General features: G+C 42.8%; 1 protein-coding gene across 6 annotated transcripts; it reads right to left on the reverse strand.

Annotated features, from left to right (window-relative positions):
• Positions 1-1,981: 1,981 nt before the first annotated feature.
• On the reverse strand, positions 1,982-25,808 carry LOC131138761 (uncharacterized). 6 transcript variants are annotated; one of them, XM_058087971.1, is made up of 11 exons: positions 25,689-25,808; positions 24,429-25,127; positions 24,275-24,334; positions 24,127-24,168; positions 23,978-24,017; positions 22,852-22,893; positions 19,475-19,568; positions 18,034-18,109; positions 16,546-16,708; positions 4,600-4,795; positions 2,003-2,212 (listed from the first exon to the last, which is right to left on the reverse strand). In XM_058087971.1, exons 2-11 carry the CDS (start codon positions 24,865-24,867, stop codon positions 2,147-2,149), a joined length of 1,218 nt encoding a protein of 405 aa, XP_057943954.1. In that variant the 5' UTR covers positions 24,868-25,127; positions 25,689-25,808; the 3' UTR covers positions 2,003-2,146. The 6 variants fall into 6 exon arrangements, with proteins under 6 accessions (XP_057943956.1, XP_057943954.1, XP_057943955.1 ...); XM_058087973.1 differs by lacking the exon at positions 4,600-4,795 and having other exon boundaries at positions 1,982-2,212; XM_058087972.1 differs by lacking the exon at positions 22,852-22,893.
• Positions 25,809-26,691: the final 883 nt, after the last annotated feature.

The following is a 26,691-nucleotide window of genomic DNA, read 5'->3' on the forward strand; positions in this document are numbered from 1 at the left end:
CAGTCGTTTAAAATCCTTTCACATATTCACCCCTGCTACCGCCATTAAAAAAGGTTAAGAACACGAATGGCAACAGCTGCCCAAGAGGGTCCAATTAGCAAACTAACAAAGAAAAACAAGAGCAAAAATGGAAATTTTACGTGAATAAAATCAGAATATTGTGAGAAAAAAAGTCTTATTCTAGCATATCTGTGTTGCCTCACTGGAACCTTTTGTGTTTTATTAACTTAATCCTCGCCATTTTTTTTAGAAGACAACAATACAGTAGCCGCCATTATAGATGATTTTCACGTCACACCGAATATTAACATGACATGGAACCTCCCAAAAGGAGGCTCCTGGTAGCTCGTTGCTACCTTTTTGTGTTCTTTAGTAAACAGCAGCAGAACACAAGTTTGAGGGAAAAATCTGTTCCCAACTATAAAAGGAAGGCAGGCAGCTTTTTGTGAAAAGATACATTTCAAGCATGATTTTCACTTTTGACAGCTCCAATATGTAAACAAATATACCAACATTAACACCATGTGGACGTTTTTATGGCTTCAAATTGGAAAAAAAATCAAAACATAAATACATCTTAGTTACCCAAATATTGGAAAAAGTTAAAGAAAAAGTTTGGACACGTCGGACTGAAGATGCTAAACCAATGGAGTCGATCCTGTTGATGTCCAAATTATGTTTGATGGACAATTTAATTTATTGCATTTTGTTGCTCAGGTTATAACTTAAAAAAATAATGTATATAATTATTATTTCAATTAAATTGACATTATTTTTTGTGATTTTTTTGTTGGGTTACAATTTTTTTTTAATTTTGATTTTATTTTTATAAAATTTTCATTAAAAAAAATATTTTTTATTCTTGCTGTTTTTTCTATTTCATCTTGGTTCTTGTAATTACATAATTATTCTGGAAACATTTTTTTCATGTTTTGTTTGTTGTTCATAATATTCTGACTTTTCATCAACTTTTTCCATTCAATATTTCAACCTTATGCTAGTAATCTATGATATGATGTCCAAATATTCTTATAATATGATGTTATTTTCCTAAAAGGAGGATTCATTCATTCATTTTCTACCGCTTTTTCCTCACGAGGGTCGCGGGGGGTGCTGGAGCCTATCCCAGCTGTCTTCGGTCACCCTGGACTGGTCGCCAGCCAATCACAGGGCACATATAGACAAACAACCATTCACACTCACATTCATACCTATGGACAATTTGGAGTCGCCACTTAACCTAGCATGTTTTTGGAATGTGGGAGGAAACCGGAGTACCCGGAGAAAACCCACGCATGCACGGGGAGAACATGCAAACTCCACACAGAGATGGCCGAGGGCGGGGACCGAACCCTGGTCTCCTAGCTGTGAGGTCTGCGCACTAACCACCAGACCGCCGTGCCGCCCCTAAAAGGAGGATATTCTCTCTTAATGTTTTCACTGTATTTGTGTAAAATACTGCTGATGTTTTTTGTTTTTGATGTTGTTGATTTCGGCGGCATGGTGGTCGAGTGGTTAGCGCACAGACCTCACAGCTAGGAGGACCAGGGTTCGATTCCACCCTCGGCCATCTCTGTGTGGAGTTTGCATGTTCTCCCCGTGCATGCGTGGGTTTTCTCCAGGTACTCCGGTTTCCTCCCACATTCCAAAAACATGCTAGGTTAATTGGCCACTCCAAATTGTCCATAGGTATGAATGTGAGTGTGAATGGTTGTTTGTCTATCTGTGCCCTGTGATTGGCTGGCGACCAGTCCAGGGTGTACCCCGCCTCTCGCACGAAGCTGGGATAGGCTCCAGCACGACCCTCGTGAGGATAAGCGGTAGAAAATGAATGTTGTTGATTTTTGGTTTTAGTTTTCTTGTTAGACTTAGAATTAGTCTGAGTATTATTTGAATAAAACGTTGCTTTCGATGTCGTCGAGAGCTACCCGAGGTGCTTGGCACGCCGTTTAGAGCTCGAAGGAGCCGTACGAGTCCACCCTGCTCCTGATCCACTCCGCCAGCCTCTGGCCCGAGCCTTTCTCTCTGGTGAGGATGCCGTCTGCCTTCCTCAGTTTGTCCTCGTTCCTCTCCAGGTAGCGGACGCCGTGGGTCAGCAGAAGGCTCAGCTTCTCCTGCCGGTTGTCGTCAATGGAGATGTCTTCGCTCACATAGGGGTTGAAGCGGAAGTACGTGTCGGCGGGCAGGAAGCCGTCCAGCATGGCGTGGACTTCTGCAGCAGGAGAGGAGGGGGGTTATATTGCGTTTCTTTCTTAAAATAGAGGGCTAGAGGGCGCTTATATTGTTAAAATGTCCAATTAGAAGGTGGTAAACTGTTTTTTTGTGTCTTATTCTTTCTTATTGTGTCTACTACTATATTGTGTAATAGGAGTGTAAGTAATGGTGACTATAGGGGTGTTATGTCATGTCTAGAGGGCTCTAATGTTAATAAGTATATTTCGAAGGTGATAAACAGGTTTTGTATGTCTTATTTTCTCATATTTTGTCTACCATATTGAGGAATAGGAGTGTGAAGGTGACTATAGGGGTGTTATGTCATGTCCAGAGAGCTCTAATGATGTTAAAAAGTCTATTTAGAAGGTGGTAAACAGGCTTTGTATGTCTTAATTTCTAATAGTATGTCTACCATATTGAGGAATAGGAATGTAAAGGTGACTATAGTGGTGTTATGTCATGTCTGGAGGCTCTAATGATGTTAAAAAAGTCTATTTAGAAGGTGTTAAACAGATTTTCTGTGTCTTGTTTTCTCTTTTTATGTCTACTATATTGGGTAATAGGAGTGTAAAAGGGACTGTAGGGGTGTTATTTCATGTCTAGAGGGCTCTAATAACATTCATTCATTCATTTTCTACCGCTTTTTCCTCACGAGGGTCGCGGGGGGTGCTGGAGCCTATCCCAGCTGTCTTCGGGCGTAAGGCGGGGTACACCCTAGACTGGTCGCCAGCCAATCACAGGGCACATATAGACAAACAACCATTCACACTCACATTCATACCTATGGACAATTTGGAGTCGCTAATTAACCTAGCATGTTTTTGGAATGTGGGAGGAAACCGGAGTACCCGGAGAAAACCCACGCATGCACGGGGAGAACATGCAAACTACACACAGAGATGCCCGAGGGTGGAATTGAACCCTGGTCTCCTAGCTGTGAGGTCTGTGCGCTAACCCCTAGACCACCGTGCCGCCCTCTAATAACATTAAAAAGTCAATTTAGAAGGTTGTAAACAGATTCTTGTTTCTTGTTTTCTTGTGTAATAGGAGTGTAAATGTGACTATAGGGATGTTATGTCATGTTTAGAGGGCTTTAATAACATTTGGTAATGGTAATGGTAATGGTAATGGTAATGGTTTTATTTCATTTGAACATGCATCAGATTACAATTGAGTGCATCCCATAATCAGTTCCCAGTTCCACATGTCCAAAAGGAGTAGGAAGAAGCAAAGCTTATTAAATCCTACCCCTCCATCTGGTACTTTTACAATCACTAACTGTTACATTTGTTCACTTCCTGCTTTCCATAATACAGTTTAAGGTTTTTTTTGTTTGTTTTTTTTAATAATGCACCTCGTACCAAAGTACTCGGTGATATGAGCATCCAATGCCATAATGGGTACCATAGTAAGTGTCAATATAGTGATATATATAGCACATCATGACTGGTTCAAGACTCTTCATCCTTGTATTTAGCAAACATCAACTGCTTGTATTGTTTCTTCAATTGGCTCATCGTTGTGCATTGTTTGATTTCCTTACTCAATCCATTCCATAGTTTGATTCCACATACTGAAATGCTATGGCTTTTTAACGTAGTCCATTTAGAAGGTGTTAAACTGATTTTCTGTGTCTTGTTTTCTCTTATTATGTCTGCTATATTGGGTATTAGGAATGTAAAAGGGACTATAGGGGTGTTATTTCATGTCTAGAGTGCTCAAGTAACATTAAAAAGTCCATTTAGAAGGTGGTAAGCAGATTTTGTTTGTTTTCTCTTACTATGTCTACTACATTGTGTTATAGGAGAATAAAGGCGACTATTGGGATGTTATGCCATGTCTTTGGTGCTCTAATAATGTAAAAAAAATCTATTTAGAAGGTGATAAAAAGGTTTTGTATGTCTTATTTTCCACTATTATGTCTACTATATTGTGTAATAGGTGTGTAAAGGTGACATTAGGGGTGTTATGTCATGCCTTTGGGGCTCTAATAATGTTAAAAAGTCTATTTAGAAGGTGTTAAAACAGGTTTTGTATCTCCTATTATGTCTACTATATTGAGTAATAGGAGTGTAAAGGTGACTATAGGGGTGTTATTTCATGTCTAGAGTGCTCTAATAATGTTAAAACGTCTATTTAGGAGGTGGTAAACAGTTTTGTGTTTTATTTTCTCTTACTATGTCTACTCTATTGGGTAATAGGAATGTAAAGGTGACTATAGGGGTACTATGTCATGTCTAGGGTGCTCTAATGTTAAAGGTGCATTCAGAGAGTGGTAAACAGTTTTATGCTCAAGCTACCACAATATTAAATTTCTGAATGATGATTCCTAAGGAGGGACACAGGTTGTGAATGAGAAGCCCCCCCCCCCCCCCGTAGCAGTACCTTCCGTGTCAGTGGCGCTGCTGATGATGTTGTTGATTTTCGTGTTGAGGCTGGTGTAGGTGGAGCTAGTGGAGCGAGTAGATTCCAAGCGCCCCGTACCCAGCGAGACCACACACTCCAGGGGCGTGGTTGGCCATACACACTTGCACTCGTGGATGGCCAGCGCTGTGGGGTTGTTAATGAGCAGCCCCCCGTTCTGCACACAAGATGGTTTCATGGGCATGTGAAGGTTTTCAGAGTGGATAGGAGACATTTTTAATGAGATCAATGTGGCGGCAGACTCAGTGAAATTGTTTTCTTCTGCTTCTTTCTGCCTTTGGTCACACTTCCTGTCAGCGCCACTTTGATATCGTACAAGCGCCCAGGAGTGCTTATGCTTTGGATCCATACCCCCAGACCCCAGGCGATGTGGGGGGCGGGGGGGTAGTTAATGAATAGGCATGAGCCTTGCGGGGGTGCAGAGATGGCAGCAGGATCAAACACACAGGGGCCAGTCCTCATTAAAGAGGCCAGGCTGGGGGGCTAGGAGTGGTGGGGCCCCTCCGAGTGTCCCAGGAGTGGTGGATGAGAGATTGTTTGTGGGACTGGGGTGTTTAATTGCAAGTTTCTTCCTACGGTTTTGATGTTCAATCATTATCTGTCCCACAGCATATGGGCCATGCATGCATGTGGAGCAAGCATGGGGGTGGGCTGAACCCCCAACGTCACTTCCTGTCCGCCCCTCAACATAACACATTCATAACAACACACACACATTTATTTATGTCTTATTTTCTTTTATTATATCTACTATATTGGGTTATTATTGTTGTAGTTGCACATTTTTTACCACAAAAATATTTCCCCTACTTATTATAGATAAGAACATATTTATGTGTGATTAAATGCAATTAATCCTGAGTTAACTACGGATAAAATGTCATTTTTGGGGCTGCACGGCGGTTGAGTGGTTAGCGCATAGACCTCACAGCTCGGAGACTGGGGTTCAATTCCACCCTCAGTTTGCATGTTCTCCCCGTGCATGCGTGGGTTTTCTCCGGGTACTCCGGTTTCCTCCCACATTCCAAAAAAACATGCTAGGTTAATTAGCGACTCCAAATTGTCCATAGGTATGAATGCGAGTGTGAATGGTTGTTTGTCTATATGTGCCCTGTGATTGGCTGGCCACCAGTCCAGGGTGTACCCCGCCTCTCACCCCAATACAGCTGGGATAGGCTCCAGCACCCCCGCGACCCTCGTGAGGATAAGCGGTAGAAAATTAATGAATGAATGAATGAATGAAAAGAACAACAAATGCAAAGAATGCATTTTCTATGCCGCTTATCCTCATTAGGGACGCGGAGCTATGCTGGAGCCTATCCCAGCTGACTTTGGGCGACTCCAAATTGTCCATAGGTACCAATTTTGTCGATATGGGCTCGGTGATTGGCTGGCCACCAGTCCAGGGTGTACCCCGCCTCTCGCCCAAAGACAACTGGGATAGGCTCCAGCACCCCAGCGACCCTCGTGAGGATAAGCGGTAGAAAATGAATGAATGAAAAGAACAACAGATGCAAAGAATGCATTTTCTATGCTGCTTATCTTCATTAGGGATGCAGGGCTATGCTGGAGCCTATCCTAGCTGACTTCGGCGACTCCAAATTGTCCATAAGTATGAATTTTGTCGATATGTGCCCTGTGATTGGCTGGCCACCAGTCCAGGGTGTACCCCGCCTCTCACCCAAAGACAGCTGGGATAGGCTCCAGCACCCCCACGACCCTCGTGAGGATAAGTGGTAGAAAATGAATGAATGAATGAATGAAAAGAACAACAAATGCAAAGAATGCATTTTCTATGCCGCTTATCCTCATTAGGGACACAAGGCTATGCTGGAGCCTATCTCAGCTGACTTCGGGCGACTCCAAATTGTCCATAGGTACAAATGTTGTCGATATGGGCTCCGTGATTGGCTGGGCACCAGTCCAGGGTGTACGCCGACTCTTGCCCGAAGACAGCTGGGATAGGCTCCAGCACCCCAGCGACCCTCGTGAGGATAAGCGGTAGAAAATGAATGAATGAAAAGAACAACAGATGCAAAGAATGCATTTTCTATGCTGCTTATCTTCATTAGGGATGCAGGGCTATGCTGGAGCCTATCCTAGCTGACTTCGGCGACTCCAAATTGTCCATAAGTATGAATTTTGTCGATATGTGCCCTGTGATTGGCTGGCCACCAGTCCAGGGTGTACCCCGCCTCTCACCCAAAGACAGCTGGGATAGGCTCCAGCACCCCCACAACCCTCGTGAGGATAAGTGGTAGAAAATGAATGAATGAATGAATGAATGAAAAGAACAACAAATGCAAAGAATGCATTTTCTATGCCGCTTATCCTCATTAGGGACACAAGGCTATGCTGGAGCCTATCTCAGCTGACTTCGGGCGACTCCAAATTGTCCATAGGTACAAATGTTGTCGATATGGGCTCCGTGATTGGCTGGGCACCAGTCCAGGGTGTACGCCGACTCTTGCCCGAAGACAGCTGGGATAGGCTCCAGCACCCCAGCGACCCTCGTGAGGATAAGCGGTAGAAAATGAATGAATGAAAAGAACAACAGATGCAAAGAATGCATTTTCTATACTGCTTATCTTCATTAGGGATGCAGGGCTATGCTGGAGCCTATCCCAGCTGACTTCGGGCGACTCCAAATTGTCCATAGGTACAAATGTTGTCGATATGGGATCCGTGATTGGCTGGGCACCAGTCCAGGGTGTACCCCGACTCTTGCCCGAAGACAGCTGGGATAGGCTCCAGCACCCCCGCGACCCTCATAAGGAAAAGCCGTAGAAAATGAATGAATGAAAAATATTTCCCCTACTTATTATACATAAAAACATATTTCTGTGTGTGATTAAATGCAATTAATCCTGAGTTAACTACGGATAAAATGTGATTTTTAATTTTATTTATTTTAATTTAATTTTTAATTTTAATCGATTGACAGCCCTGTTGTCCCATGTAAATTATCTGTATAATACTCAGAGTGAGCGGGGCATAAACAGGAAGTGTGTGGTTTAACCAGAAATGGGCAGGGCTTAAATCTGAGCATTATTTTATTACATCTGAAATTGACATGGATTGATCAGAAATTGTGTATGTGTGTAAGTGATGCTTGAGACGGGATCACGCCACACTCCCAACAATGTGGTGCAACTCAATTCTGTGTCAACATGTAGCACGTTAGCATTGACAGGACTTCTTCAATCAAAAAGCTACATTTCTAGGCTTCCAGAGTACCATAGAACAAAGCACGCAATGCCACACACCTCGATTGGACATTATGCACAAATACCCCTCCCTTAGGCATCAATAAAATCAAAGCCATGATGAATGAGATGGGCTTGTGTGACACGTAAATGTGGTGCGCTATTCAAATCCCAGCCAGAGTCATTCCACTCGGCCTCTGGCTATGTTGTCCATCAAGCCGGCGCTCACAAGTCCCTATTCACAAGTTCCAAATACCTAAGGAGACCTGCTGAGATGCTCATTCCTTTCATAAAAGAAGAGCACATGTGTTATGTTTGGGAGAAAAAGAGCTAAATGTCATGGCTGACGCTGCCAAGGCACCTCGGCTAGTGGAAAGGATGAAGAGGTTGTCAGTGTTGGAAGCGGCGCCGCTTAGGACTTCCAGGTCATAGGTCTTCATGGTAAATTGGCCCTTTCCGCCATTTCTTTGGATCTACCCCTAAAGGTCAAGGCAAGGTTCAAATGATCTCCCAGGCAGGACTCATCGGGATTGAGACGCCTCAGGCAGGGAAAGAAACGTCATCTCACATCAGTTACTATAGTTACATCAGTTACTATTTTGACAGTTACTATGGTACCCATTATGTCATTGTATGGTCATATCACCTCGTACTTTGGTACGTGACAATAAATAAATAAATAAAATAAAAAACTATATTATGAAAGCAGGAAGTGAACAAATGTAACAGTTAGGGATTGTAAAAGTACCAGATGGAGGGGTAGGATTTAATAAGCTTTGCTTCTTCAAACTCCTTTTGGACATGTGGAACTGGGAACTGATTATGGGATGCATTCAATTGTAATCTGATACATGTTCAAATGAAATAAAACCATAACCATTACCATAAATGTAGCCCGCATTTGCCGCACACAATTCCTTACCCCTCACAACACCACAAGAGGGCGCAATTCAGCAACAACGAACACCTTCTCCAGCACAATTACACCGTTGTGATTAATTAGGATTAAACCATGACAGTTTTAATCAGTGGCTTCCTAAACATTGTTTTCATTTTCCATCGTCTGTTGATTCATCTCCTGGGCAATTTCATTCTAATTTCCCAGCTGCAAGCAAGAAAGCAGAGAGGCAGAAGACATGCTTGCATATTAATACCAACACATACTAATTGGGAATGTCTCATTTATTATTGCTGTTATTATTATTATTATTATTAGGGCTACATGACCATTATTTGGGGCTGCGCGTTGATCGAGTGGTGAGCATGCAGACCTCACAGCTAGGAGACCCGAGTTCAATTCCACCCTTGGCCATCTCTGTGTGGAGTTTGCATGTTCTCCTCGTGCGTGGGTTTTCTCCGGGTTGATATGAGGGAATTATGACATCATCAAACTGGGCCATTTTCCGACATGATTCTTGCATATAAGTTAAGAGTAGTCAGGGTAGAGCTTGACTTACTCATTCATTCATTCATTTTCTACCGCTTTTCCTCACGAGGGTCGCGGGGGGTGCTGGAGCCTATCCCAGCTGTCTTCGGGCGTAAGGCGGGGTACACCCTGGACTGGTCGCCAGCCAATCACAGGGCACATATAGACAAACAACCATTCACACTCACATTCATACCTATGGACAATTTGGAGTCGCCAATTAACCTAGCATGTTTTTGGAATGTGGGAGGAAACCGGAGTACCCGGAGAAAACCCACGCATGCACGGGGAGAACATGCAAACTCCACACAGAGAGGGTGGGATTGAACCCTGGTCTCCTAGCTGTGAGGTCTGCGCGCTAACCCCTAGACCACCGTGCCGAGCTTGACTTACTATCCACTGAAAATGAGTCCACAGCCATTCTTGCTCTCTCTAGCACTGACAAATTCTCACTAACTCACTAAAAGGGTGGCGGCTACAGGACCGCGCCCCCATTCCGCTCCCATGGACCCCGGGACACCATGGCAACAAGGCCCCTCCTCGTCGCTCCACGCATTGTCAAACGCCTGAAGTCATCCACGCCTGCGTCGTTTAGCAAAGGGATGATTGACAGTGGAGCATGCATACCCTTCCTCCCTCCATGCCCTTGTTCTACCTCAGTAGGACGTAGATAAAAAAACAGAGCTGTTGTTGCTCTACTCTGGGTTCGATTCTCCGCTTGGGCATCTCTTTGTGGAGTTTGCATGTTCTCCTCATGCGTACGTGAGTGGGTTGACTCTGGAGTCTGCCAGAGACCTCCATGGCGACACAGCATGGAACGTGTGCCCAATACGGTGCACCTTGCTGGGCCACAGCAGTTGGCTCCCTCTGATCTATACTTCTCCCTTCCATATGTCCTACTCATAGTAGTGATGTGTTAGTAGCAATGTCCTATTTCATGAGGACTAATCAACAGGTATACTTGGTCAAATCCATATTTCTTACAGGCATTCTTACCTCCAGGTGTAGGTCTTCAAAAAAAGCACTCTCCTGTCATAGAGAGGATGTTTGACTTGTGTTTTCAAAGTATGTCCTCAAAAATAGCACACTTTCCTTTCATGCAGAGGATCGTCAACTCGTGTTTTTGGAGTAGGTCCTCAAAAACAGCACACTTTCCTTTCACATAGAGGATCTTCGACTCGTGTTTTTGGGGTACGTCCTCAAAAACAGCACGCTTTCCTGTCACAAAGAGGATGTTCGACTTGTGTTTTTGAAGTAGGTCCTCAAAAACAGAACACATTCCTGTCAAATAGAGGATCTTTGACTCGTGTGTTTGGAGTAGGTCCTCAAAAACAGCACACTTCCCTGTCATACAGAGGATCTTTGACTTATGTTTTGGGAGTAGGTCCTCAAAAACAGCACACATTCCTGTCATATAGAGGATCTTTGACATGTGTTTTGGGAGTAGGTCCTCAAAAGCAGCACACATTCCTGTCATATAGAGGATCTTCGACTTGTGTTTTTGGAGTAGGTCCTCAAAAGCAGCACACTCTCCTTTCACATAGAGGATCTTCGACTCGTGTTTTTGGGGTAGGTCCTCAAAAACAGCACGCTTTCCTGTCACAAAGAGGATGTTCGACTTGTGTTTTTGAAGTAGGTCCTCAAAAACAGAACACATTCCTGTCAAATAGAGGATCTTTGACTCGTGTGTTTGGAGTAGGTCCTCAAAAACAGCACACTTCCCTGTCATACAGAGGATCTTTGACTTATGTTTTGGGAGTAGGTCCTCAAAAACAGCACACATTCCTGTCATATAGAGGATCTTCGACTTGTGTTTTTGGAGTAGGTCCTCAAAAACAGAACGCATTCCTGTCATATGGAGGATCTTCGACTTGTGTTTTTGGAGTAGGTCCTCAAAAGCAGCAAACTCTCCTTTCACATAGAGGATCTTCGACTCGTGTTTTTGGGGTAGGTCCTCATAAACAGCACACTTTCCTGTCACAAAGAGGATGTTCGACTTGTGTTTTTGAAGTAGGTCCTCAAAAACAGAACACATTCCTGTCACATAGAAAGGATCTTTGACTCGTGTGTTTGGAGTAGGTCCTCAAAAACAGCACACTTCCCTGTCATACAGAGGATCTTTGACTTATGTTTTGGGAGTAGGTCCTCAAAAACAGCACACATTCCTGTCATATAGAGGATCTTCGACTTGTGTTTTTGGAGTAGGTCCTCAAAAATAGAACACATTCCTGTCATATGGAGGATCTTCAACTCGTGTTTTTGGAGTAGGTCCTCAAAAACAAGGGGAGGGGGGATATAGCGACGAATACAGAGGATCTTTGACTCATGTTTTGGGAGTAGGTCTTCAAAAACAGCACACATTCCTGTCATATAGAGGATCTTCGACTTGTGTTTTTGGAGTAGGTCCTCAAAAACAGAACACATTCCTGTCATATGGAGGATGTTCAACTCGTGTTTTTGGAGTAGGTCCTCAAAAACAGCACACATTCCTGTCATATAGAGGATCTTTGACTTGTGTTTTTGGAGTAGGTGCTCAAAAACAGAACACATTCCTGTCATATGGAGGATCTTCGACTCGTGTTTTTGGAGTAGGTCCTCAAAAACAGCACACCTTCCTGTAATAGAGAGGATCTTTGATTCGTATTTTTGGAGTAGGTCCTCAAAAACAGCACCGATTCCCGTCATATGGAGAATCTTCGACTCACTTACCTCCAGGTGTGCGCAAACTACATGTGTACGTCTATGTATACACATACATACAGACTGTACACATCCCCCACATGGCAGCAAACAATGTGTACTTTCTTGAGACATTCTGTCACGCATTAGCCGCATAGCACTGCAAGCCTTTGGGGCAAACAAATGGGGGGATTGTTTGGGGGATTTATTATTCTGGAAAACTTCCAGGGAGTGGAAAACTGCGTGGGTGGAAAAGAGTGAGATGACCGTATGTCACACAGGCATGAGACTGCCTTTATTCTTGTCACTTATAAAGAAGTACAAGTGAAATTGTGCAATAATCCGTCCATACATATTCAACATACTAGGCAGTGAGACGAGGGGGGGACGGGATAGGAAGGGGAACAACACTAGGAGAGGGGAGGGGGGTTGATATAGCGACGAATAGCATCCGGGCCACTCTGTTTCTCGATCCATCCTTGTTGTCATTCATATCACAGTCCGAGTGCTAACGGCTTTACCCACCATATCAACCATGACGGAACCGCTAATTCCGTCTTACGAATTCTACACCGAGACTCCATGTTTCGGAAAGTTGACTTAATGTCCTTTTGGGTTGTCCGACATGACGAGATGGCGAGTGAAGTTAAGTTCCAACCGTGGGGAGTTCAGTTTGACTTTGGGGCAGAGCCTACAAACCGAAGACATCTGCTGTCAAATAGAGGATCTCTGACTAGCATTTTTTTCTTACCAATAAGTCTTAAAATCCGTGGAACTCTCCTGTCATGTCTTTGACTGACGTTTTTGCCATGAATCCTTGGAAACAGCATATCTTCCTGTCATATAGATGATCTTTGTGTTTTTGGAGTAGGTCCTCAAAAACAGCACACCATCCTGTCATATAGAGATAATCTTTGACTCGAGCTTTGGGAGTAGGTCCTCAAAAACAGCACACCATCCCGTCATATAGAAGAAATTTGACTAGTGTTTTTGAAGTAGGTCCTGAAAAACAGCACACCACCCTGTCATAGAGAGGATCTTCGACTCGTGTTTTGGGAGTAGGTCCTCAAAAGCAGCACACCATCCTGTCATTTAGATGATCTTTGATTTGTGTTTTTGGAGTAGGTCCTCAAAAACAGCACACCTTCCTGGCATCGAGATGATCTTCGTGTTTTGGGAGTATGTCTTCAAAAACAGCACACCTTCCTGTCATACAGAGGATCTCCGACTCCTGTTTTTTGAGTAGTTCCTCAAAAACAGCACACCACCCTGTCATAGAGAGGATCTTCGACTCGTGTTTTGGGAGTAGGTCCTCAAAAGCAGCACACCATCCTGTCATTTAGATGATCTTTGATTTGTGTTTTTGGAGTAGGTCCTCAAAAACAGCACACCTTCCTGGCATCGAGATGATCTTCGTGTTTTGGGAGTATGTCTTCAAAAACAGCACACCTTCCTGTCATACAGAGGATCTCCGACTCCTGTTTTTTGAGTAGTTCCTCAAAAACAGCACACTTTCCTGTCATAGAAAGGATGTTCAACTCGTATTTTTGGAGTAGGTCCTCAAAAGCAGCACATCTTCCTGTCATATAGATGATCCTTGACTCATGTTTTTGGAGTAGGTCCTCAAAAACAGCACACCTTCCTGTTAAATAGATGATCTTTGACTTGTGTTTTTGGAGTAGGTCCTCAAAAACTGCACACCATCCTGTCATATAGATGATCTTTGACTCGTGTTTTTGGAGTAGGTCCTCAAAAACAGCACACCTTCTTGCCATATAGATGACCTTTGACTCGTGTTTTTGGAGTAGGTCCTCAAAAGCAGCACACCTTGTCATATAGATGATCTCTGACTCGTGTTTTTGGAGTATTTATCATTTAATTTAATTTTTTTGAGTATTTATCATTTAATTTATTTGTTTTTAATGTTTTTTTTGTAAATTTAAAGGTGAATGTTAAAGCTTTATTTATCCAAGTGTTACACTTTAGTTTTTACAGAGGAAAGTTTGTGATACAGCATAACATACTGTTCTAATGGAATAAAATGTGGTTAGTAAGTACATATTGCTGGTGTCATTCAGTTTTAACTACAAGAAAAACAAAAAAAATATTGTCTTGTTAACAGTATCGTGATGTATCGTATCGTGAGCCTAGTATCGTGAGCCTAGTATCGTGATACGTATCGTATCGCCAGATTCTTGCCAATACACACCCCGAGCACACACACACACCTTCATGTGTGCTCACAAAGGTGCATTTACTAAGACGTCTCACTCGTGTAGTTTTCTGAGTGTTTACTCAGAGAGTAAAAAGGGAGCATTAGGTATTGATCGCTCATGTAGCGGAATCGGTGGTTTGTTATAACGGCTGATGCATAGCTTGCTCAGCAGGGATGGATTTAAGTGCGTCTCCTCCGGCAAAAGGAAACAGGAAATGCCTCCTGCGTGTCATGCAAAGTGCTACCGTTCATATTCTTTTGCATCTTGTCTAGTTTTCATAAATGCATGAATCGAACACAAGCTTCAGCACAGGGGTGTTCAAAACCTTTTCCCTCCAGCGCGGGCTACATAGCGACAAATGAAAAGATGCAACTTTTGCCACTTTGTTTCATACAGCAATACATGTACTGTAGATGTGCTAACAACTTATACTGTAAATAGTTCATCTCAGCTTTGCAATATCGGTGAAAAAGCCCATTAATACAGCTTTCCTGCATTGCATCAAAATGATTCTGGACTGTAATACTGCAGCATGGATACAAAATATGAATTTCAAAAACAGCACACCATCCTGGCATATAGATGATCTTTGACTCATATTTTTGGAGTAGGTCCTCAAAAACAGCACACCTTCCTGTCATAGAGATGATCTTTGACTCGTGTTTTTGGAGAAGGTCCTCAAAAACAGCACACCTTCCTGTCATGCTGAGGATCTTTGACTCCTGTTTTTTGAGTAGTTCCTCAAAAACAGCACACATTCCTGTCATAGAAAGGATGTTCGACTCGTGTTTTTGGAGTAGGTCCTCAAAAACAGCACACCATCCTGCCATAGAAAGGATCTTTGATTTGTGTTTTTGGAGTGGGTCCTCAAAAACAGCACACCTTCCCGTCATAGAGAGGATCTTTGATTTGTGTTTTTGGAGTAGGTCCTCAAAAACAGCACACTTTCCTATCATAGAGAGGATCTTTGATTCGTGTTTTTGGAGTAGGTCCTCAAAAACAGCACACAAATGTGAATTTCTTGAAACATCCATCCATTTTCCTCCGCTTATCAGGTTCCAGATTGCGGGGCAGCAGTCTCAGTAGCAAAGCCCAGACTTCCCCGGCCACCTCCTCCAGCTCCACCGGGACGACACAAAGGCGTTCCCAGGCCAGATGACATAATCCCTCCAGCGTGTCCTAGGTCTGCCCCGGGGCCTTTTCCCGGTTGGGCATGCCCGGAACACCTCACCAGGGAGGCGTCTGGGAGGCATCCGTACCAGATACCCGAGTCATCTCAACTGACTCCTCTCGATGTGAAGGAGAAGCGGCTCTACTCTGAGCCCCTCCCAGATCCCGGAAGCTCTCTTTTCACCACGACGGTTCGGTATAGCGACTGAATTATTGCCGAGGCTGCGCCGATCCGTCTGTCGACCTCACGCTCACACCTTCCCTCACTTGTGAACAAGACCCTGAGATACTTAAACTCCTCCACCTGGGACAGGACCTCATTCCCAACCCGGAGGGAGCATGCCACCCTTTTCCGACTGAGAACCATGGCCTCTGATTTGGAGGTACTGAGTCTCATCCCAGACGCTTCACACTCAGATGCAAACCGTCCCAGTAAACGCTGAAGGTCACAGCCCGAAGAGGCCATAAGAACCACATCCTCTGCAAATAGCAGAGATGAGATTCTAAGGCCCCCGAACCGGACTCCCTCAACACCTTGGCTGCGCCTTGAAATTCTGTCCATGAAAATTGTGAACAGAATCTGTGACAAAGGCGGAGGCCAACGTTTACCGGAAACAGGCTGGACTTACTACCGGTAATGCGAACCAGGCTCCTGCCTCGTTTGTACAAGGACCGGATAGCACGTAGTAGCGCGCCACCAATCCCGTACTCCCGGAGCACCCCCCAAAGATGCTTTTCCACGTCCACAAAGCACATGTAGACCGGTTGGGAAAACTCCCATGCACCCTCAAGCACCCTTGTGAGGGTGTAGAGGTGGTCCAGTGTTCCATTACCAGGACGAAAACTGCATTGGACCTCTTGTAGCAAAGGTTCGACCAACGGTTGTACGGAATAGACTTTCCCGGGGAGGCTGAGGAGTGTGATCCCCCTATAGTTGGAACACACCCTCCGGTAACCCTAAAGGGGGAACCAACCACCCCGGTCTGCCAATCCAAAGGTACTGTTCCCGACTTCCATGCAATGTTGAAGAGACATGCCAGGCAAGACAGTCCCTCAACATCGAGAACATTTGATAAATTACTTAATTGACAGTCAAACGCAACACTGGCTTAAGAAACGGGCCAAAGCAAATAGAAGGATTATTATATTTTGATGGGGCTGAAAATGGCACTTTAGACCGCTTCAGCACGATTGGTCTCTTCTCACCTACCTGATGGAGGTCACTCCCCAAGGGGAATTCCTGGAAATACCCAGAGCCGGTGTTGGCAGCCCCCCAGGTAGTGGGAGCGTACCCCTGGCAGCAGGTTGTAGTTTCTGAACATGTAGGCCTTCAGTGGTGTGCCCCTGTTCACGACGGTGCTCACTGCTGCCACCTAAGGGCCAAGAAGATGATATCCTAGTGAGCATGCAAGGCCAATATGTAGAGCTTTATTTTTGTGTACTCTGGATTCACTCACCCCTATAGTCACCTTTATACTCCTTTTACCCAATATAGTAGACATAGCAAGGGAAAATGAGACATGCATTACCTGTTTACCACCTTCTAGATCCACTTTTTACCATGATTAGAGCCCTCTAGATATGAAATAACACCCCTATAGTCACCTTTACACTCTTATTACCCAATATAGTAGCCATAATAAGGGAAAATAAGATGGAAAACTTGTTTACAAACTTCTAAATACACTTTTTAACATGATTAGAGCCCTCTACACAGGATACAACACCCCTATAGCTCCCTTTACACTCCAATTACCCAATATAGTAGACATAATAACAGCATGTAAGACGGAAAACTTGTTTACAACCTTTTAAATACACTTTTTAACATGATTAGAGCCCTCTAGGTATGAAATAACACCCCTATAGCTACCTTTACACTCCTATTACCCAATATAGTAGACATAATAAGAACAAATAAGACGGAAAACTTGTTTACCACCTTCTAAATACACTTTGGAACATGAATAGAGCCCTCTCGACATGAAATAACACCCCTATAGTCACCTTTATACTCCTATTACCCAATATAGTAGACATAGTAAGGGAAAATTAAAAACATGCATTACCTGTTTACCACCTTCTAGATCCAGTTTTTACCATTAAAGCGCTCTAGTTATGAAATAACACCCCTATAGTCACCTTTACACTCCTATTACCCAATATAGTAGACATAAGAGAAAATGTTATTTCATGTCTAGAAAATGCTATTCATGTTATTTCATGTCTTATACGTATTTCCTTATTATGTCTACTATTATTGTGTTTATGGTTTATGTTTTCAGGGACTTATTAGGGACTTTCAGGGATTAATCGATGCATCGAAAAACTATTTTCTAGATTAATCGATTACAGAAATAATTGTTTAACCCAGCCCAAATGAGGACATCAAGACTAATGTAGTCAAACAGGCTCAGTGAATGGCTTCAAGTTCAAATTTGATATCACCCTGCAACAAGGCTATATTCCACTAAATTGTTATGGGGGGCCCCAAAAACCGAGGGCTGCAACCGTCACTATTATTAGATGATAGTATCAGCCTAAGGTGGACTTAAACCAGGACTAGGCTCGTAAAAATACCACCCGGCATCATGGCATTCACGGGCCGCTCTGATATCATTCACAGGCTGTACTTGGCGTGTGGGCCGCCAGTTGACTAACCCCAATGTCCACCCTCAATATTAGGAGCAGCACTGACTTGAGAACGCGTGGCTCCATCCCATCTTCACCATACCAACGATGACATTCTGCTTGAAAACACCCCAGGATAGCGCCTGCAATGTGGACGTGAAAAGAGAAATCTATCAGTCGCTGGTGTGCATCCCCGCTGGGAGAACTGAACAAGCCTCCATAAATGGGCACATTAAGATCTGAGGGACCTATGAGGAATAAACAACAATATTGTGTTGGTGATTAAAGACCAATCTGGCGGATGGAGTCATTCAATAAGGTGGCGTCATGGCAACACAAAGCTGAACATGGAGCACCCTCTGGTGGTCATTTTTATAGTGTCCAAACCTGTTCCTGAGGCACTGTCCACACACGTAGGCAGGCATCGCATCAAACTAAGTTCTTTTTCCACGATTACACCACCCTTAAAACGAAAGTTTTCAAAACCTCCGTCCAAAAAGTGTGGAATTGGAGAAAAATCCGATTCTGTGTTTGGGTATGGACGCCCAAACCGGAGTTTTACATTTCCCAACGTCACGACATGCGACAACGAATGCTGTGACGTCACACACGCGACCTGTGTTTACATCAGAAACAGCACGCGACCTGTGTTTACATCAGAAACCGCCAAACGTTTTTGTCGCCGCGAGTCTGCCATCATGTTCGTTTGCGACTTTGGACGTGTTCACTCATGATTTCTGACATTCTGGAGGCGATAAGGCATTAAAATACCCTACCGTGCTGCTGTAAACTACCTATATATGCCTATACACTGCGCACGCTGAGCTGCCAAGTTGTGCTACACAACATGGCGGCGTGTGAGCTTCCTACGTCTTTCTATTTCTGTATAACAATATGGATGACCACAGAACTGTGATGGTTGTGCCTATTTTTCCAGCGCTTTTTGCTTGCTTGTATTTGAAAGCTCACATATTGCTTCACTTTAAAGAGTACAAAAACACTTTGAAGTCGGCAGTCTTCACTTAAATAACAATTTCACGTTCGATGCTTCCTCCGAGTAGCAGGCTCCGACGCCGACTTGCTTTGGCAAGATTCACAATCGACATTTTCTTGCGTCTTGTTGACTTTGTACTCTAAAACAAAGTTTAGAAGTAATTCTGCCTCCTTGTTAGTCCACACGAACAAAAGTGCCGCCATGTTTTATGTTTGCGGAAGTGACGAGTCACCAGATGACAGAGGATGATTCTGATTGGATAGAATTTTAGGACCGACTGCCGCCTACAGGATTGGAATGTTTACGACTGTGGTTCCCAATACAGTTATAGCTTTACGCGTGGAGATTGTGTGGACATCATTTTTTTCCCTAAACGGAGAGGTTTAAAAAATATACCCCGCTATGTGTGGATAAAGCCCCATTATGAGCAGTCCAAACATGGGGAAGATGTAAAAAGTAGCCGTGCCAGAACATACATACATACACAACACCGTGGGACAGGATGACAGCTCACCTGTGCTGACACCACAAATATAATCAAAGAGTTTGTAATGGGCTTGCCGCTCAGGGTTTTCAATTTCTGGAATGTCTGAAGGGCAAGAAGTCCCCTGAAAGTACACGAAAAGTCACAAGTTATACACATGTATTAATAAATATATGATGTGCTATACATATCACTATATTGACAGTTACTATGGTACCCATTATGTCAGTGTATGGTCATATCACCTCGTACTTCGGTACGTGACAAAAATAAAATAAAATTTAAAAAATTAAAAACAAACAAAAAAATAAATCTCCTACCCATTTAAATTGGCAATTCATTTCTAATGGGAACTTGTTCACAGAAAATATAACATTACACTAAATGTGGGAATATTTTTGAAAAACCTGAATACGTCCTAAGTGAGCTGAACATTTTGATGTTGGTTTTGTTTGAATTGGTGAAGAAATTGAGGAGCGACCAAAAAATAGATGAAACTGGCTGACTACCATGACAGCAATTCAGCATTCACACAATAATAGTCATTGTCACATAATAGTCATTGTCATTGTCTGACTATAAGGCTGTTATTTCATATGTGGAGGGCTCTAATGTGTCAAAAATCACATTTAAAAGGCCAGAAAGAGGGCCACACTTTGGACACCTCTGAGATTAATAATGTCTTTGAGAATTTGGGTTAAATATCCTGGTATCCCATCTCCTGAAAGGATGTGTTAGGATGCTACATTTTACCATAAACCTCCTCCATGGATTGAGTAAGACCCTCAAACAATGCACAAGGATGAGCCAATTCAAGAAACAATACAAGCAGTTGATGTTTGCTAAATACAAGGATGAAGAGTCTTGAACCAGTCATGATGTGCTATATATATCACTATATTGACACTTACTATGGTACCCATTATGGCATTGGATGCTCATATCACCTCATACTTCAGAATGTGACAAAAAATTAAATTAAATTAAATTAAATTAAATAGAAAGGATGTTCGACTCATGTTTTTGGAGTAGGTCCTCAAAAACAGCACACCATCCTGCCATAGAAAGGATCTTTGATTCGTGTTTTTGGAGTGGGTCCTCAAAAACAGCACACCATCCTGCCATAGAGAGTATCTTTGATTTGTGTTTTTGGAGTAGGTCCTCAAAAACAGCACACTTTCCTATCATAGAGAGGATCTTTGATTCGTGTAAAGCTCAAAGGAACCAATTAAATTAAATTAAATTAAATTAAATTAAATTAAATTAAATTAAATTAAATTAAATTAAATTAAATTAAATTAAATTAAATTAAATTAAATTAAATTAAATTAAATTAAATTAAATTAAATTAAATTAAATTAAATTAAATTAAATTAAAACTATATTAGGAAAGCAGGAAGTGAACAAATGTAACAGTTACTGATTTACAGTTTCAGAATCTGCACCTATTCCAGATGGATTTCCTTGGATTTCGGAAAAGGTCTGTTTTAATTTTAAAAGCTACTACTTTTTTATTTACGTTGGTATGTTCTTTTTCAGAAATTTCAAATGCTAGCTCCGGGAAATCTAACATGGCAAGTATCCTGTCTTCTCATTGGTCAATCAATGAAACTCCAACCGACTTGTGTGGACAACATTTTTTTCTTTTCTTTGGGGCTATTTATAAACACATTCTCTTTATGTTTATGTTTCAATGAAATTGTTTACTATAAATCTAAATATAACGATTATATAACGAGATATAACGACCTGGGAATACCAGGTGCTGTAAGCTTTTTATGGTTTCTGCTCTTGCCTGACAGCAGGGGGCGCTGTTCGACACTTATTGGAAAGAAACATCCTTTTAGCGGGAGTCCAGTTTGGCCTGCGTCCCCTTCAAAAAAGATATTTTCTGGTGTCTTGGCAGCTTACGGCCATACTACCCTGAAATGCTTTATTGTCCTGAAAGACATTGCGAGCAAAGGATGTTACGGCCGTTCATTGTGAGCCAGCGGAAGGTGCCACGAGGCTCATTCCAAGTGTGCCTGGCGCAGCTTCGCATCCCATACTATAAGAAAAGGAGGCGTTTGCAAGTGGACCTCAGACCTGGTCACCTGAACAGGGACTTGAATCCCGGACACCCAGATCAAAAGTTTCATATTCAGGTGACCGGCTCAACCTTTGTCTTGTCTGACCATGAACTCTTTTTGTCCAGAAGATATTTGGCTTGTCCATGTGGGCAGTTTAAGACCTCAGTCCATCTTGGAGGTGGACATTTAGGAACCGGGACTTCTTCATCTCTGCAAGGACAAGTACAGTATGCCAGAAGATTTTTTCTTAATTTTGTCTTCATTGAGATGTCCTCATTTATCATTGGCCTGGGTAGCTCATTTGGTACAGCATCAGACATTTAATCTGAGGGTCCAGGGTGAGAAGAAGGACCCTTCCCTTCAATGTGAAACCAACCTCTTTTAACCTCCTCCTGTGGTCAAGTCCAGAATGCCAGAAGACTTCTGCTCCCTCATCCTCAACACCGAGAAGGCCAAAGAGAAGCGACACAGTCTCTGCCTTTCTGAGTGCAGACCTAAAGCAGTCCCTGGTGGTCTAGTGGCTCGGATTTGGTGCTCTCACCTTCACATTTGGATAGGTTTTGACTGGACATAGGATTTGTCTTGGGCCTCGGTGGAATGGTTGGGGTCACCTTGAAGCGCTACTTGGGAACAATAAATCACGGACTGGGTTTCGTCACTATGCCATGACAAGAGACTGGTCTACAGAACATGGCCAGGATTAGGTTTGGGGTAATTGTCTGACGCTGATGGATTGATCCTGGACTCATTTCCGATCCCAACATCTCTTTTACAAAATACAAAGGATTCCTTGGAGAATGCGGGTATCGATTCTGCTACTTCTCGCATGCTAAGCAAGCACTACCATTTGAGGTAATTCCCCTGGTTTGGGGTCTTTGTCGGATGCTAAGGGGTAGATCTAATCCCAACATCTCTTCTACAAAAGGCAAAGAACTCAGAGGAGACTGCGGGCATTGATCCCACAACAAGACAAGACAAGGTGCTAGACAGGAGAATGCAGTTAGGACTGGGTTTAAGTTAGGACTGGGATTAGGGTGATACCTATGGCTGTATTTGGCTTAGATATCGGGATTGGGGCCCGGATTAGTGTTCGCTACTTGGGAACATTTAATCACAAAAAATAAAGGAGTTTATGGAGAATGCGGGCATTGATCCCACTACCTCTCACATGCTAAGCAAGCGCTATACCATTTGAGCTAATGCCCCTTCTGATGCCGGCACTGGAATCTTTGGAGGCAGCACAGCTGGTGCTACACAAGGAAAGAGGCGGTGGTGCATTTTACCGTGAGTGTACATCAGTTTGGATTGAAATGGTCAAACATCACTTAAAGCCTTTACCATCGTCTGGTGCATCTGGGCCAGTCGGTGCATGTTCTGTGTCTAAAACCGGAGAAAACGCGATGAAAGACTGATTGATCGAAATATTGGCGTTTCAGGGGTATTAGTAGAGTCACTCACATCAAACTGCCATTTGCTACTTCAACTACTTGGTTTGGCTTTTTAAAGAATTAAATAGACCTTTTTTGTGATGGTCTAGTCCAGGGGTGCTCACACTTTTTCAGGATGCGAGATACTTTTAATATGACCGAGTCAAAATGATCTACCCACTACAAAAATGCAAAACATCTATTTATTTTCAAATGTATTGAGGATTATTTGTACGTACAATGTATGTTGATGTACCTTACATAACCAAATGAGCCAATATTGCAAAACACACATAATTAACTATTAACATTTTTTGTAATTACCTCCACATTACTCCACATTTCCCTTCTTTGGTACTGCGATGGTAGAATGGCATATGAGGCAAACGCACTTCGAAAAAGACATTGTGAAAAAAAAGTCCACCTCCCATTCCGTATGGAAGTGATATGTTTTTTGCCTTTTTACTTGGTCCAGTTTTTGCCTTTTTACTTGGTCCAGCTCCTTCACTCATTTTAGTGACCATAAACTTTAGCGAGGGCTTAAAATCTGACGCAATTCGCCGACTAGCTTAGCACTTTGCATCGCTGTTTACGCATGAGCGGTGACCTAAAGGTCAAAATTCAGTTGTCATCTGACTGGTTGTCCTGTATGTCAATCAAGTAATGGGGATGGATGATAGGCTGACATCGTAAGTTCTGCTGCACTTAGAGACGTTGTTTGATTTGATTGGTCGCCCGAAGGGCAACATTCAGTTGTCATCTGAATGGCTGCCCTGTATATCAATCAAGTGACGGCATTGATGCGGGGATGATATTTTTTTAATGTCACGCCGCGATCGACCAGCGATCGACCAGTACCACCTCCGCGATCGACCGGTAGCTCGCGATCGACTTAATGAGCACCCCTGGTCTAGTCCAACCTAAACTAGAGCAGGAGAAGCAGAATGGCTCACTGCAAACACATGCTTCCGGCATTAGTGAGCAAACATCATTCACCATTTCATCCATTCAAAAGAATGTATTCAAATTATACTTACCCTCTCGTAGGCTGTATCAATTCATAGTCAGTCACTTGGACTGTAGGTAGAACACACATGAAAGGAACAAAAGTAGAACGTGACGAGAACACATGCAATCACAAAATGCCCTTTGAGGTCGGTCGTTATTCAAGAACTTAGCCCTGGACCTGAAAACCGTAGCAGCTCTAATGTTGGTGGAGCAGATCCACCTGCAAAACACATAGAAACTTGAGTGATTTACTTTATACAAAGCACATAGACAAGGCTAGGAAAGTAAAAGAGCCTAACATGTACATATCCATAAACTGCACATACTGAGTATATCCGGAGAGATGCTGAGCATGGCTTTCTCCAGCTCTTCGTCTTCGTCCTTAGCTATAAAGAAAAGAGTGGTAATATAGTTATTCAACAGTAATGAAATGGTCCAATGCATACATATGCAATGCAGTATAACTTTAAAAACACTCACCCGTGCTCTCAGCAAAGGTTGTGGTGGAACAGGTGGAGGCGATGGTAGAAGAGGTGGAGGGCTGCTGCTGCTGCTTCTGCAGGTACTGTTGCAGTTTGTGCATTTTTGTACCCGTCGCGCACTTTCTTCTTAAGATGAAGGCTGCATAGCCATCATCCCTGCTCTCCCAAATCTCCCTCCAGGTGTTACTGGCGCGTGCACCAAATCCAACCAGCTGGTCATCCTCTGCTGCTGGGGCGGGCACAGATGTTTTTAGGGACTCATACTCAAGAAGAGTATTAATTTCCTTGAAGCTGAGGGCATAGCGAAGGAATGACAGAAGGCTGTCCTTGCTATGCCCGTCAACCACCAGCACTCCTGCAGCCTCCTCTCTCTGGTGGCTTTGGATAAGATACACAGTGTATCCCATGTCATTCTCCAGGAGCCAGCGGAAGGACATCCCCTTGTACTTCCCAAACTGCAGGATGTACTCGCCCAGTACTTCAGTTTGGTCTGAAGCATCTCCCCCTCTCTGACGGACCACTGCAAGGGCGTTTTGCCTTACAACCTCCTGCTGTGCAACAGGAGACTTGTCCCTCCTCGACGGGTTGTCCTTAATTTGCCTGGCCTCCTCGGTGGGATCCTGCAGCAGGAATCCCAGTGGGCCCTTGCGGAAGACCACACTGATTCGCCCGGGGAAAAACAATCTTCATTTTTTCTCTACAGTGACAGAAATAATGAAATAATATAATGTATTATTATCCAAAACCATGAATACAAGTACAGGTTACAGTATGTGATAGCAACATGTATGAAATATATGTATTGTTGTCATATTTGAGCTTTTCCAAGAACATTTACAGACTAAAGCAATGTCTATAAACTATCATCCATACTTAAATGGTATCGCAACAACTACAGTCATGTTTGTTTGTTGACTTTCTTTGTTCACTTTACAATAGCTCATAAGAGTTTAATTTAACAGATGATATGTTCTTATCCATGAACAACTATAACATTGTACTTACAAAAAAAACACACGTCTTATGAGCTATCGTTATATTTGTCGGAATAATTGTCGCTAATGCATATAATAGGTATACGGGGTCGGAAAATAGCGAACAATAGCGCGACAAACCCACGTAGAGAAACATGAAAGCAATTTAAACACTATACAGAACAGTTCAAAGACTAAATATTTAAACAGAACAGTTCAAAGACAAAATATTTTTCTGTAGCCTGAAATGCAAAAGACAATATATATTTTTACTGTAGTTTTACCGTGTTTTTGTCGCGTCGTCTCGTCGCTCGCTCGGAAAAAGCAATTGTGCTGTGTTACCTGAAGTTCAGGATGGATGTGGTGGGTGGAGCAGAAGCGGCCACAGCGCCACTCATGGACAAATGTATATTACATCCATAGTGGGGATGAACGCCACAGCGCCACCTCCGGACAAAAGTATATTACATTCATAGTGGCCTTTCGCTCTCATTGGAAATGAATGGGGAAAGTTTAGCTCGTTTCAGCTGAACTATCCCCGCCGGCCGCGCGGGCCCCGCGTGATGATGATGATTATCGGATTGCAGTGAATCTGTCAGCCTTGTAGTATTTAGTATATTAGTATGTAGTATTATGTATGGAGTAATAAAAGAGTATTAATTATGAAATCAAGCAGAGAGGATTTATTATTGGAAATACACCAAAGCCTTTTTCAATTAAGAATGTTAAAAATAGAAATAAGACTATGCTGGGTGCCTGTCGCAGTTATCAAAAAACAAATCATGGAAGAAAATGGCAAAGCAGATGGGATATGGATAAAAGGGGAAGGCAATATTACAAAGTCTAAAAATATGTTAAAGCACAAGGAGTGAAGATAAAAAAGAAAAGAAAAGAGGAAACTATGTTACCGATTTGATCATACTGGGTTAAATAAAGTATTGTTTTTAGTCGGTAAAAGCACATGTGAACTATGTATAGAATGTAAGGCTATAGAAAATATGGAACATATATTGTTACAATGTAAGGCTATATAGAATATGGAACATATATTATTACAATGTAAGGCTATATAGAATATGGAACATATATTATTACAATGTAAGGCTATATAGAATATGGAACATCTATTATTACAATGTAAGGCTATAGAGAATATGGAACATATATTGTTACGTTGTAGAAATATAGGGAGCAGCGTATGAAGCGAAGGGAAAGGGTGACTAAAAGAGGAAAGGAGTGGAGCATGGAAAAGTGGGGGTGATAACGTTATTATCATTATACCATTAT

Source organism: Doryrhamphus excisus, chromosome 11 (assembly GCF_030265055.1).
Source record: "Doryrhamphus excisus isolate RoL2022-K1 chromosome 11, RoL_Dexc_1.0, whole genome shotgun sequence".
Taxonomy (NCBI): domain Eukaryota; kingdom Metazoa; phylum Chordata; class Actinopteri; order Syngnathiformes; family Syngnathidae; genus Doryrhamphus; species Doryrhamphus excisus.